Source organism: Ptychodera flava, chromosome 14, assembly GCF_041260155.1.
Source record: "Ptychodera flava strain L36383 chromosome 14, AS_Pfla_20210202, whole genome shotgun sequence".
Lineage (NCBI taxonomy): Eukaryota > Metazoa > Hemichordata > Enteropneusta > Ptychoderidae > Ptychodera > Ptychodera flava.
The window spans coordinates 33,187,993-33,200,574 of NC_091941.1; the positions used below are offsets into that span (position 1 = coordinate 33,187,993).

Here is a 12,582-nt window from a genome sequence, read left to right on the forward strand (position 1 = left end):
ACACAACTGAGTTGATCAGGATAATCTAAAATATTACATTTCCACTACAAATTTGTTTCGTATAGGCTGCAGAGCCGCCTACACTCATCGGGTGGCTGTGATCGAAACAAATTTGTAGTGGAAATGTAATATTTTAGATTATCCTGATCACTCAGTTGTGTATTTAGCTCTACTCTAGTATTGAGCACTCTACTCCAGCTGATCTTGAACTAAACAAGAAGTGTATATATATATATATATATATATATATATATATATATATATATATTATATATATATATATAATATATATATTTAATATCTTATGAGATCTTTATGTTTCAAAAGAGTACCACACTTTAGGCATTCTAAATTTAACTAAAACAGTGTACAAAATATATATCTCAAGAAGCACAAGACATCATTTTGTCTATAAAACTTGTTTTAACATTCAATGTTCTGTATATTGTCTCATTGTGCTTCTTAGAGTGCAAAATATATATCTCAAGAAGCACATGTATTCATAGAGGGTAGCTAGGTGAGATATTTATGTTTAAAAAGTGACACACACTTTAGACATTTTAAATTTAATAAGCAGGAAAAGACATATTGTCGACAGAATTGGTTTTAATATTCAAATTTCATATTTTTTTCTCATTGTGCTTTTTAGAGTACAAAATATATATCTCAACAAGCACAAGACATCACATAGGGGAGGGATTTTGGTTTAAACTGTGACCTAAAATATGCATATTAATTTTAACTGAACACAAAATGGCATGATTGCTTAAAAATTAGTTTTAACATGCAATTTTCCTAATTTTCTCATTGTGATTCTAATGGTACAAAATATGTATCTCAAGAAGAAAGAGCCATAACAGAGGGGAGGAAAAAGTTTTTTGTTTAAACTGTGATCCACACTTAGGCATTCTATATTTAACTATTATAGAATGACTGAATTTAACATAATAGGGTGTAATTGATGCGATTTTCCTATCTTTTTTCGGTGTGCTTCTAAGAGTAAAAAATATGTATCTCAAGAAGCATTACATGTTAGTGATCCACACTAGGCATTCAAACTTTCACTACAAAGAAATTAAATAATTTTCAAAAACAATGCAATTTTGCTATGCTTTCTGATTGAGTGCTTCTAAGGACAAAAAGTATATATCTCAAGAAGCACATCATAATTAGATAAGGGGGTGGGGGATGGTGTGGAGAGAGTGAGAGACATTGTTATGTCTAAAAGTAGGCATTTTACGTTTACATTAATATAAATTGACAGCATTAAAAATGAGTTTGGCATGCAATATTCCCATATTTTCTGATTGAGTGCTTCTAAAGATACAAAATATATCGCTCAAGAAGCATGTCATAGAGGGAGGGGGAGAGATGTTGTTATGTAGAAAATGTAGGCATTCTACGTTTACCTCAATAGAAACTGGCAGCATTAAAAATGAGTTTAACATGCAATTTTCCTATATTTACTGATATTTACTGATTGTGCTTCTAAAGGTACAAAACAAGTATCTCAAGAAGCACGTTCATCTTTGAAATGACATCCGCGTACGAGGATGCCCTTACACGCATGCGCACACTTATGCTTTCCCCTGCTTCTAATCGTGCTTTTTGTACTGTTTTTGTAAACTTCCATTCCTGGCGACAGATATGCTGCAGACGATATGAAGTGCGCCACCACAACTTCCTGCAACCAGAACACCCAGAATGCAAAGGTATTTTTCTACTAAACATGGCCGACCCACGAGAAAAAGCGATACAGGATTACAGAAAGAAGTTGCTTGAACACAAGGAATTAGATGCTAGACTCAAAGAAAGTAAGTCGATTCAATTCTTATGATATGTTAAATGTGTTATTTAGACGAAAATTCTTCTCGACCCGTGTAATACGGCGCATAACCAAATATCAGAATACACAGTACACGCTTCTATGAAGTTGTATGTAGTTGTGCATGCATGCTGAGTCACTGTAAATAATGCAGAGAAGGAGAAACACGTTTTGAAGCAATTTTACATAGATAACTCTTGACTTCTCCTTTGTTCAGTCATGCTTTATGTAAACTTGATTGTCTGTTGACGTGGAAAGGCCGCAGTGAGAAAGATGTCAGATTTGTCAACAGTAAGGTGGTGTTGACTCGCACATTTAGATAATGCATTTATGTATACATGTAATAAGTTATGAGTAGTAGCAATCCCATCGTAATATTATTTTTAAGCAAATTTGGAAAAAGTTGAGGTCCATTTGTGACTTTTGGTAGATAATACTTATACATGAAGAATTAATGTTAATTTAGTAAAACTAATTGAAACCTTGCCACTCAGAGTCATACCAGGCAATTTGGACCACATTTTACTGTTGTTACAGAAGACCATCACATGTCATACCATCACATTATTGAGAAAAGACTGAATAACAGTCGTCCCATCAAGTATCAGTAGTCAACCTTCTGGTTACAAATCTATCATGTGCGTACATTGTCACATCACTACTCAAGTGTTGAAGGGTTTATTCTATCTATATTATAACACATAATTGTTTATAAGTGCCCAGAGTACAGGTTGCAATTATGGAGTTCTACATCCAGTGCGAGTGAGTTTGGGGCATGTTTATCCATATTTGAATATGCTCTAGATGAAACTTGTTAATCAGGATAATATAAACATGTGTATCTTATTTTCTGCCACACAGTGCGGAGAGCAGCTCAAAGAGCTGACCAAGGCATATGACAAATCAGAGAATGATCTAAAAGCTCTTCAGAGTGTAGGACAGGTAAGTTTTGACAAGTACCATATTGTCTCCTTTTGTATAGCAAGTCTAATTTGTTTTTTATGCATTTTGAAAATACATACACGGACTCATTTAAACATGATGAATAATTACTATATGGTGAAGCATGATACTTTCAAAAAATGTGTTTTATCCATGCAATGTAATATAATTATCAACTTTTTCTACAGATTGTTGGTGAAGTGTTGAAACAGCTTACAGAAGAAAAATGTGAGTTAATCAGTTGCACTCTGAATATTCTCTCTGCTCTGAAATTCTCAATCCAGGGTGTCATCTGTCATCTTTACAGTCCAAGTTCATCAATTTCCTAAGTGTGGAATTAATTCTGTACAGGAGACTGATATTGATACTGATGATAACAACATGAGAATGGACCCAACTTTTATAATATGGAATACTATGGAAGGGAAATCTTTGCAGTGTTCTCCCCAGGCCATTTTAGCGTAGCGGCCCGCTACGCTTTCGCCTCTCCCCGCTACGCTTTGATTCTCCCCGCTACGCTTTAAAATATTCCCGCCATCCTTTAGTTCACACGCTAGCGCTCTGCGTAGCTACCAGCTGTTGCATGCATTGTCTACTAGCGCTCACTGCAACTTTCAACCTGGTGAAAGAGTGGAAGGTGTGAAGTATGGTATGCGTCCGATAACTTGTCCGTAAGTGTTGAGAGGAACGTTAAAACAATAGAAGAATCGGCTGGGTTGTTCACAAGTTTTCATTCTACAACGACTATTACGACCAACAAAGACCTTTTAGTCGGTATACATCGAGGACAAGTATTCACAGAGTTAGGCGGTGTAGCACTAGCGGGGCCTTTGATCACATTCCCATGCTTTGATCAACGAAATGGACCGCAAAAGAAACAAAAGAAGCAGTTGACTAGTGAGGTTGATTATGATTTTACAACGATGATCTTTTTTTTTGTCCGAGTACGATCACGATCGCGATCGAGTTCACATTCTGACATTGCATGAATTCCAATATGGCGGCGGCCATGTTGGCCGACGTGTTTATAACGTGTTGACATTGATCCTGGCGTCGCGTGTGGTTCCACTCTGACACGTTCTCTGAAAGATTTTACACCTGATTTTCGAGTGATTCTAGTCGTACTTAGTTCATGTCTTGTGATCATCTTGGTGGTATTTTTAAAATCAAGAATCGAACGACGATGTTCAGTGGCAGTGGTAGTTACGCGGGGGGGGGGGGGGGGGGGGGGGGGGGGGGGGGGGCTGGTTGAAATTGATCCCCGTGATGAAACATTATTCGCGGTGTTGTCGTTCAAAAATGATATAAAACTCAATTACATTTGAATTGTGTAAAGCCTAAACTTGTGAATTTTCTCTTTGTTGGCAATTTTGACAATTTTATTAGCAATATATGTATTAATGAAACTCCAATCAGACGAACCATTTCTTGCTTTCAATCTGAACTTGCTGTTACTGTTTGAATCTTCTATTTTAATTGCAATTGTACTATACTGTGATGATTTATTTAAGTGTAATAAAGAGTTTCCATGATGTTCAAATTGCATACTTGTGTGTTACCATTGCATTTTGTTGTGAGTGTACATGAATGCGTGGGTGCATGTGCAAGCTTATATCCATATGCAAATATAAATTAATGATATGCAAATGATTATGCAAATTAGCCGCTACGCTTTTGCTTGATCCTGGGGAGAACACTGCTTTGTATAGTAAATAACCTTATACTGACCTTACACCTGAACTTGATAAACCTGTAGGTGTTATGAAAGTCCACTTTTGTTCTGGGAATGTTTGAAATCTAGTATATCAGCTACAGTATAAATAACTGAACAAATTTTCATGTCCTAACTATCATTCTGCTTCTTTAACTCTTTGGATCAGTTATCGTGAAAGCCACAAATGGACCAAGATATGTAGTTGGTTGTCGTAGAGGTGTTGACAAAATCAAGTTAAAGCCAGGTACCAGAGTAGCACTAGATATGACCACACTAACGATAATGAGGTACCTACCCAGAGAAGTGGATCCATTGGTTTACAACATGTCACATGAAGACCCAGGAAATGTATCCTACTCAGAAGTTGGTGGTCTTTCAGAACAAATCAGAGAACTCAGAGAGGTATGTCAGTCTTGTGATCAGAAAATATATGATTTGTTCCCAGTCTACGACATTGTTCAGCAGTTTGTGGCTCACACTATCATATCAGGTCAGGTCAAGTAAAATTGCTGTGTTTATGTATGTCTTAGCAAAACAGAAATTGAGGGAAATTACGTTTGTATATGTCTGAAGAGCCTTCAAATTGTCAAGTCTTTGAAATGCCTCATTTAGGACATGTTGGGATTACTCTTGTTATTCAATTTGGACATGGATAACAGCATATGAATCTGGCAAAAAGTGTATTTAATCATTATCTTTAATTTTTGATTTGATGTAGGTAATAGAGTTACCACTGATGAATCCAGAGCTGTTCCAGCGTGTTGGCATTACCCCTCCAAAAGGATGTCTTTTATATGGGCCTCCAGGTAGGTAGTGCAGAAATCAGCACCCAACTAGAGCTTAGTCTCACATTATACTGTATTTGAACTCAGAAATAGATTTTTGTATAGTCACCAACAAAGGCAACCAACGCTGACTCTAGAGATATCATAATATTTTTAAACATTTAGAAATCACACCAATACAAAGATGATCTTGTTTGCATAGGAAGTTTACTTGTCTATTTACAATTTGAACAGTTTTCTGCCATAGCATCTCACTCTGTCATGTGTATGTTGTTGTGTACTTGATTTCTGTAGGTACTGGTAAAACACTTTTAGCCAGGGCTGTTGCAAGTCAGCTAGATTGTAACTTCTTAAAGGTAAGATGTGAATCGACAGGAGAGCAAATGCTTGAAATTCTTATTGTAAATAAAAAAGGACTTTGTTGCAAGTTTTGTCAGTGACAGTTTTCATGGATATTAATCACATTTTCGTTTGTATCTTGTGAAATGAATGAAAATGTAAGTGTTCAACCCACTTACTAAATTTCTTGTGTGATGATTCTAAAATACATACTTTTTCATCAAAATTATTAATCAGAATCATCAAAATTAATAGTAACTTCTCTCATACTCTGTGATTCTCCTTTCAGGTTGTGTCAAGTGCTATTGTTGATAAGTACATCGGTGAAAGTGCCAGGCTAATCCGTGAAATGTTTGGCTATGCCAGAGATCACCAGCCATGTATAATCTTCATGGATGAGATTGATGCCATTGGAGGAAGGAGATTTTCAGAAGGCACATCGGCTGATAGAGAAATCCAAAGAACACTCATGGAAGTGAGTAATCAGAGAACATACACACATATTCATAAGGGCTTGCCACGAAAAAGCTCCTAGAGCTTCTTAATTCTAACACCTTCAGTTTTCTTTTCCGCAATCCAAATGTCAAAATGGCATCTAAGATGGCAGATTAGTGTTTGTAACCAGTGTTCTGACATTAAATATTCATGAATCTCTGGAGGGCAATTCACCACGCTGTCACTTCAAATGTAACAAATAGCTGTATGTTGTTTGTTCCCTGTCACAGCTGTTGAATCAGATGGATGGTTTCGACACACTGGGTAAAGTCAAAATGATCATGGCAACAAACAGACCAGACACACTGGATCCAGCATTGTTGAGACCAGGCAGATTAGACAGGAAAATTGGTATGTCAGATATCTGATAATATTTCTGAACATTCTATTGTGATGCTGAGAAGTAGTAAAGAAGGTTTTGTTGTCAATGACAGTTCAATTCTTATGTCAAGGCAGCTTGATTTTCAGGTAGACATTTGAAATGTGCAAATCCTGAGTAACTCACAAGTAAGTCACATGTGTACTGCCTTACCAAGCATGTAATGTAATTGTGATGAGTTGCCAAGGTGTCTACCTCTATGAAAGAGACAGAAATGGCCTGTGTCTCACTCCAGAGAGGTAGACGAAGAGATTCACATTTTTGTTAAAATTACAAATCAAATGGAAAGATGTGAAAATTGAAAACATTTCAATGCACCATAGGACGTTGTCTGTACCTCAAAATACTAATGTTAAACTTTTTCTCAAATTCTCCACAGGGGAAATTTAAGATTGGAGTTACAATACTAAGGTTTAATGACATTTGACATTCAGAATGACTGTAATTTCCATGTTCACTTCATTTGGAAGAAGTTTCACAAAAACACAATGGTGAAACTCCATTTTCAACACGAATGTCAAAATGAGTCCGTATATTGTAAAGCAGTACACTGGAAGAGTATTGTCAAATGTGTACAGCCTAAGACAGTGCCCAAAAATGCATTCTGCAGTAAACGGACAACCTCTGTAGTACATTCTGATTCCCAAGCTGCTTTTACACCGTTTACATTCCCCGTATCAATAGAATAGATCCAGCCATAATGATTAAAGGGTCAAGTTTGGCAAAGAACATGTTATGTTTATGTGTATTGCAAAGGTTTTATTGAGGTATATTACAGTAAGTGATAATTGTTATTCATTTATTGACCATGCAACATCTGATCATATGCAAAATATGGAAGTATTATTAATGATAATTATTTGCGGTATTTTTATTGATGTACAGAGATTCCCATCCCAAATGAACAAGCTAGAATGGATATTTTAAAGATTCATGCAGGACCAATAACAAAACATGGTGATATAGGTGAGTGTACATCTTCCTGTTTCAAGTTGATATTTGTGCAACAGAATGAAAATAGAGTGCAGTTATCAATCACACATGTAGGACAAGTCTTACACAAGTCATTGTGTGCATAATGCAGTGATTCCCCCAAGAAAATTTGTTGCACCGCTGATATTCAAATGGTTTCTTAATACTCAAGGATTGCATGTGAAGCAGTTCCAAAATTGATATCATAAAGTCACAAGGCTTCAAAGAGAGAAACATTTCTTGATATAACGCTGTGGAACTCTCTGAAAAGTGGTAGCATCATTTGTTTGTTCAGTGATGAACATATGATTTCAACATATACTAACACCAATTTCTTGTGTAAAATTGACTATGAAATTTCCAAGGATGAATTCTCAATATCTTGGGGTTTAGATTATGTACAGTGCATTGTAGCTTCTTGATCAGCACATAGCTGTGTCATCTGTAAAATGTTTGTTCTTTCATGTCATATAATACAAACTTCTGATATAATCATCATTCTCAATTTCTTCACAATTTTAGTGATCAAAGCAAAAATTTTGTGCTGATCAGTGACAAAGTTATATTGAATTTGCTGCAGAGTATTTTAATCAGCTTATAATTCACGAAATGATGAAATAATTCTGATGTTTACTGTGATGTTTATCCATTTCCTTGAAATTACAGACTTTGAAGCTGTAGTTAAACTGTCTGATGGTTTTAACGGAGCTGATCTCAGGAATGTATGCACAGAAGCTGGTAAGTAAGATCTCACAGCCTTCATTTTATCCTAGAAAAACTTGAGTATCGCCATTTATACTGTGTTTTTGAATTTCCATAACTAGCAGAGTAACCTTTTCAGGTTAAGATTGAAATGGATTTAAAATGACATAATAACCACTTGCTAACCACTTTCTATATTAACTGTAAACACTCAATAGCACTTTAAATGTCCTAGGTTAAAATCACATACTGAAAGTTGTACACAATTTTCTTTTTTAATTTTGAAAGAGTTTACTTATTCAAAATTGGTAATGAAGCATTCCCTCACTGTCTTTGCAGGTATGTATGCAATTCGTGCTGAGAGAGAGTATGTTATAGAGGAAGATTTCATGAAAGCAGTGCGTAAAGTAGGAGATAACAAAAAATTGGAGTCCAAATTAGACTACAAGCCAGTGTAAAGACATTAGAGATATTCTTGACCTTCTAAAGAAACAATTGGTTTAAAAAAAATTAATGTTCACCCAGTATGCATTCAAGGTATTATGCCTTTGGTACTTTACAATGCAGGTTGGTTGGTCTCTAACCAACAGTGTCGTTATTTGTTGAGAGTGCAGAAGTCAAAAGTTTTTGAAACAGAATCACAGCCTGAAGATAATGGCCAGTTGCACAAGAGGTCCGTTTCATATACAAGTTTAAGGCTGTCGTCATTCATTTACCATGTCACAAGTATTTCTCACACAAACAGGATATCAGTCATGAAAAAGCAGTTTCTCTCACAAGGAGCAAGTTCTGTATAACATCCTCATTAGAATTTCTGCGGGCTGTCTGGCCCCCTGTAAACCAGCATTCTGGGATGAATTTCACACTTGTTATAGGGGACATATATCTTAAGTACAGATTGTAGTAGATGCTATGTAAGTTCTATTGTAATATACATTTTGTATAATGTACCTTTATTATTTTTATGTGTCTCATAAGATGTAGAAATAAACCATTCATAGATTCTGCTTCAATATTATTAGTGTTGTCATCATGTCTAACATTTCATTACTAGTTACCAACAATTTCTGCACAGAGATGGAAGTGCGGTGTGGATAATTCTAACCAAGGTAGAGAGTCTCCCAGTTGTTGACTGTGTGCCCCCACCAATCTGTGCTGCCAGTAAATTTAAATATTCCAAACTGAACTTCTTTCAGTCCTGCACGTGCCCAACTGGTTCAATAAACATGGCAGAAATAGCAGATTTTGATAGGAGCTGTCCAGCTAGAGATCACACTTTCCGCACACTGGTGAAAATAATACATGTACACTAGTTAAATAATACATAATCTGCTATAATTTTGACAATCGCGTCTGTAAAGCTGACAGCCATTGGGGCATACATTTTGAATCATCGATTCACATCCATGTAACCTAGAGCAAGGTCTATGTTCTGCCAGTGTTCACGGAGTCAAGGATCGATAGTGAAACTAGTGTATTCTTCATTTGTCTCTTTTTTTTGGTTCAAAGTACTATATTTTGGAAAACTTGCAATACCCAAAAAGGAGGTGTAAAATGTCGCCTGTGGTAGGGATTAGTGTGGCTACTGCTGCGAATCCCTAGCTATGTTACAATTATCCCCGCCGCACTATAATATCTGTACGGTGATTGAGTAACACCAAATGGGAAATGTTGCTTGCAAGTTTTAAATTTAAGTTTTGTCAGTACAGAGGATGAAGTTCCTGATGAGGCCAAAATAAATGAATTCTCTGTTTTGCATCTGTTCAAATTTTTGACAGGTATACGAGCAGGTGGTTCAAAAACACGAACATTTTGCACACATTTAAGTTTTATATTTACTTCATTGTTTCAATGTAATACGGATGCCCATTCAAGAATCCAAGCAGAAATTTATTTTCACTTCCTCATAAATGTACAGTAGAATGTGACATTCTACAGGCATCTAGGTGCTTTGAGTATAATTCACAAAACTTGTAAACTAAGATTTGTATGCAGAAAAGTGATTCGTCCAGTTTAAATTCTTTTTGATGAACACCTCCATAAAACTGACACAACGACGAAAAACAAAGAAAGGCCCGATAGCTTTATCTTTTTAGCATTATTTTTGTGATTTTACTTCCAAACTAAAATAAGTTCGTTGGAATGTACTCATTGAGGGGTGTTTATACAGGTAGAATAAACTACCCACTAGGACTACATGTGCAATTTTGAGCAAGATAAATAATTAATGTTTGCCCAAAAATAAAATGGCGCCCTCATGCAAATAAAGCAAAAGCACAGTACCCAGCTCATATATGCATTGAAATCTTCACAGAAACAACAGAGTAGTCGAATAGAATGTATAGAGCTGAATGTTTTCCACTGGGACACCATATGCTATGTTTTCTTTGCAATATTACCAATTTTTAAAATGGCGGGAAATCAAAATGGTAACGGTTAAAATTTAAATTTACTTGTCCAATTTTTCAGTAGTAAAAGACTATGTCCTTTAAATCTGTAGAATTTACAGAAAACCAGAGAAAAAGAGAAAGCCTTTTTCAGGTCAGCAAATTTTAAGAGTTACAGCTACAGGGGCTTTAACTTACTTTTGCTTGAATGGGAACACAAGGTGTACCAAAATTGCTAATTATGGTTTCCATGCACTTGCTGCAAGGTCAAGAGAGATATTACAATACCTTCAAATGGTTAGATTCGAAGACATTCTTCTGTTCATGGTTTCATACAGAATATCTTTCACATTTGGTTGCTTTGACTTGTGCCCTGGGGAACATAAACAGTGTCTTATATGTACTTGTCTTTGTTAATGAGAAATGTTTGTGTACACAAAAATTACAAAGTTGTAGGTGTCTTCACAAGGGGAAAAAATCTTGTCCTAGGTCTCTAACAAAATTTCAAATAGACTAATTGTTTACAGAGTCCAACTGACTTATTTGCTGAATGAACATGTGGCCACTTCTTAATTAATGAATTCAATAATATTTTATTACAGTTTGGCATACATGGTACTGAGGGCGCTATTGTGAAGGCGTACAGAACAGCGCCATTCCATACTGTGGCTTGCATGTAATACTGAAATATGATAAAGATGTTCACTTATAGAGAACAGCTATCATATATGAATGCACATACAGGTGTGCCACTTTTAGTGTTTCATTCCTTTGATTTAAATTCTGCTAGAGAGACAGCTTGGGACAATCAGGGACATGCCACATGCACGTCAATGCATAAGTGTGTTTGTTCATCCAGATCAAGATCTCACATTTGCACTGATTTCCGTGTTAGTCCCAACAAGAATGATGTATTACAGGTGATACACTCAGTAAACACAGAACGAAGTGCCACATGAAATACTGGTATCACTTCAAACAAGGTCAGAGGTCAGCAGTTTTAGTAGTCTGTTTATGATCGTAGTTGTTGATGTGTGCCATTTGGCCTGTTCTGGACTCCACCCTTGTGTTCAAAGGAGAGGCAGGGGTGCCTGTGTTTTAGTGTCACAGGAGTGCAATGAACTGCTCTGACCCAGTGGCTTAGGACAACAAAATTTACAACCAAACACATGTCACTTATGATAGTTGGGTTTTCAAAAACAGCAAATCAGAGAAAAAAACATGTGTGTCGACTTGGAATTTTCTGAAATAGATGAATAATGTTCCTGCCAGATGAGTGAACTCCATGGTGTAAACATTTCACCCACAAGCCAGAGATGTATCAGGTTACCATGCTATGAATATGCAAGACCAGGTTTGATCAAGTGAATATGCTTTTTTGACTCAAAGTGTTTGTTTTCGCTCTCAGAGAAATATATAATCACTTTGGATAACACCCATAGAAATTCTTGTTGATGGAATGATATTTAAAAATTCCCTAAGCAAAATAACAGAAAGCCATTAAATATTGCATCAAATTTCATTATTTGTGCACAAACTCTCATCCTGTATCAATTTCAGTATTTTCTATTGGAAAATTTTAAATGAACATGTTCCCGCCAAGCATCATGTATATGGTAATTTCTAGCATTTGCACGAAAATAGTTAAGCTTCAAATAGCAGGCAGGCACAGATATTCAGCCTGGCCATTGTTTGATAGAAAGATACACACAATGTGATCAAATTTTGAAAATATTAGAGAAATTGCATTCCTATTGCTTAGAAAAGTGAGGCAGCTAAGTGCCCATTATTTGAATCACAGAAACATTGCCCAGTGCTGATGTTACTCTTCCAAAAAGCTTTGATCTTTCATAGTGGAAAATTCACAAATTCACAAAAAAAACCTGCTTTCTATATCACAACAAACTTTTTTTACAAAAAGTCGCCTTATCACAACAATACAATCACTCCCATCTCTAATGACGACATACACCGCCCTCTACGACAGATGGATTGCCAAACACCCAAATTATGTTCAGTCTATATTTGTCACGGGAAATAAC

At 36.0% G+C, this 12,582-nt stretch overlaps 1 protein-coding gene across 1 annotated transcript; it reads left to right on the forward strand.

Annotated features, from left to right (window-relative positions):
- Positions 1-2,696: 2,696 nt before the first annotated feature.
- Positions 2,697-9,166, forward strand: LOC139150230 (26S proteasome regulatory subunit 10B-like). Its single transcript, XM_070722467.1, has 10 exons — positions 2,697-2,767; positions 2,956-2,995; positions 4,648-4,883; positions 5,200-5,287; positions 5,561-5,622; positions 5,895-6,080; positions 6,331-6,451; positions 7,365-7,445; positions 8,118-8,189; positions 8,493-9,166. Exons 3-10 carry the CDS (start codon positions 4,746-4,748, stop codon positions 8,609-8,611), a joined length of 867 nt encoding a protein of 288 aa, XP_070578568.1. The 5' UTR covers positions 2,697-2,767; positions 2,956-2,995; positions 4,648-4,745; the 3' UTR covers positions 8,612-9,166.
- Positions 9,167-12,582: the final 3,416 nt, after the last annotated feature.

What these genes read in the sequence shown, in the direction of transcription:
- LOC139150230 (XM_070722467.1), top strand. Translation starts at nt 4,746, where the DNA reads ATGACCACACTAACGATAATGAGGTACCTACCCAGAGAAGTGGATCCA. An exon ending in TCTTTTATATGGGCCTCCAG is followed by an intron (nt 5,288 to 5,560) that starts GTAGGTAGTGCA and finishes TGATTTCTGTAG; the next exon opens with GTACTGGTAAAACACTTTTA. An exon ending in TCCAAAGAACACTCATGGAA is followed by an intron (nt 6,081 to 6,330) that starts GTGAGTAATCAG and finishes TCCCTGTCACAG; the next exon opens with CTGTTGAATCAGATGGATGG.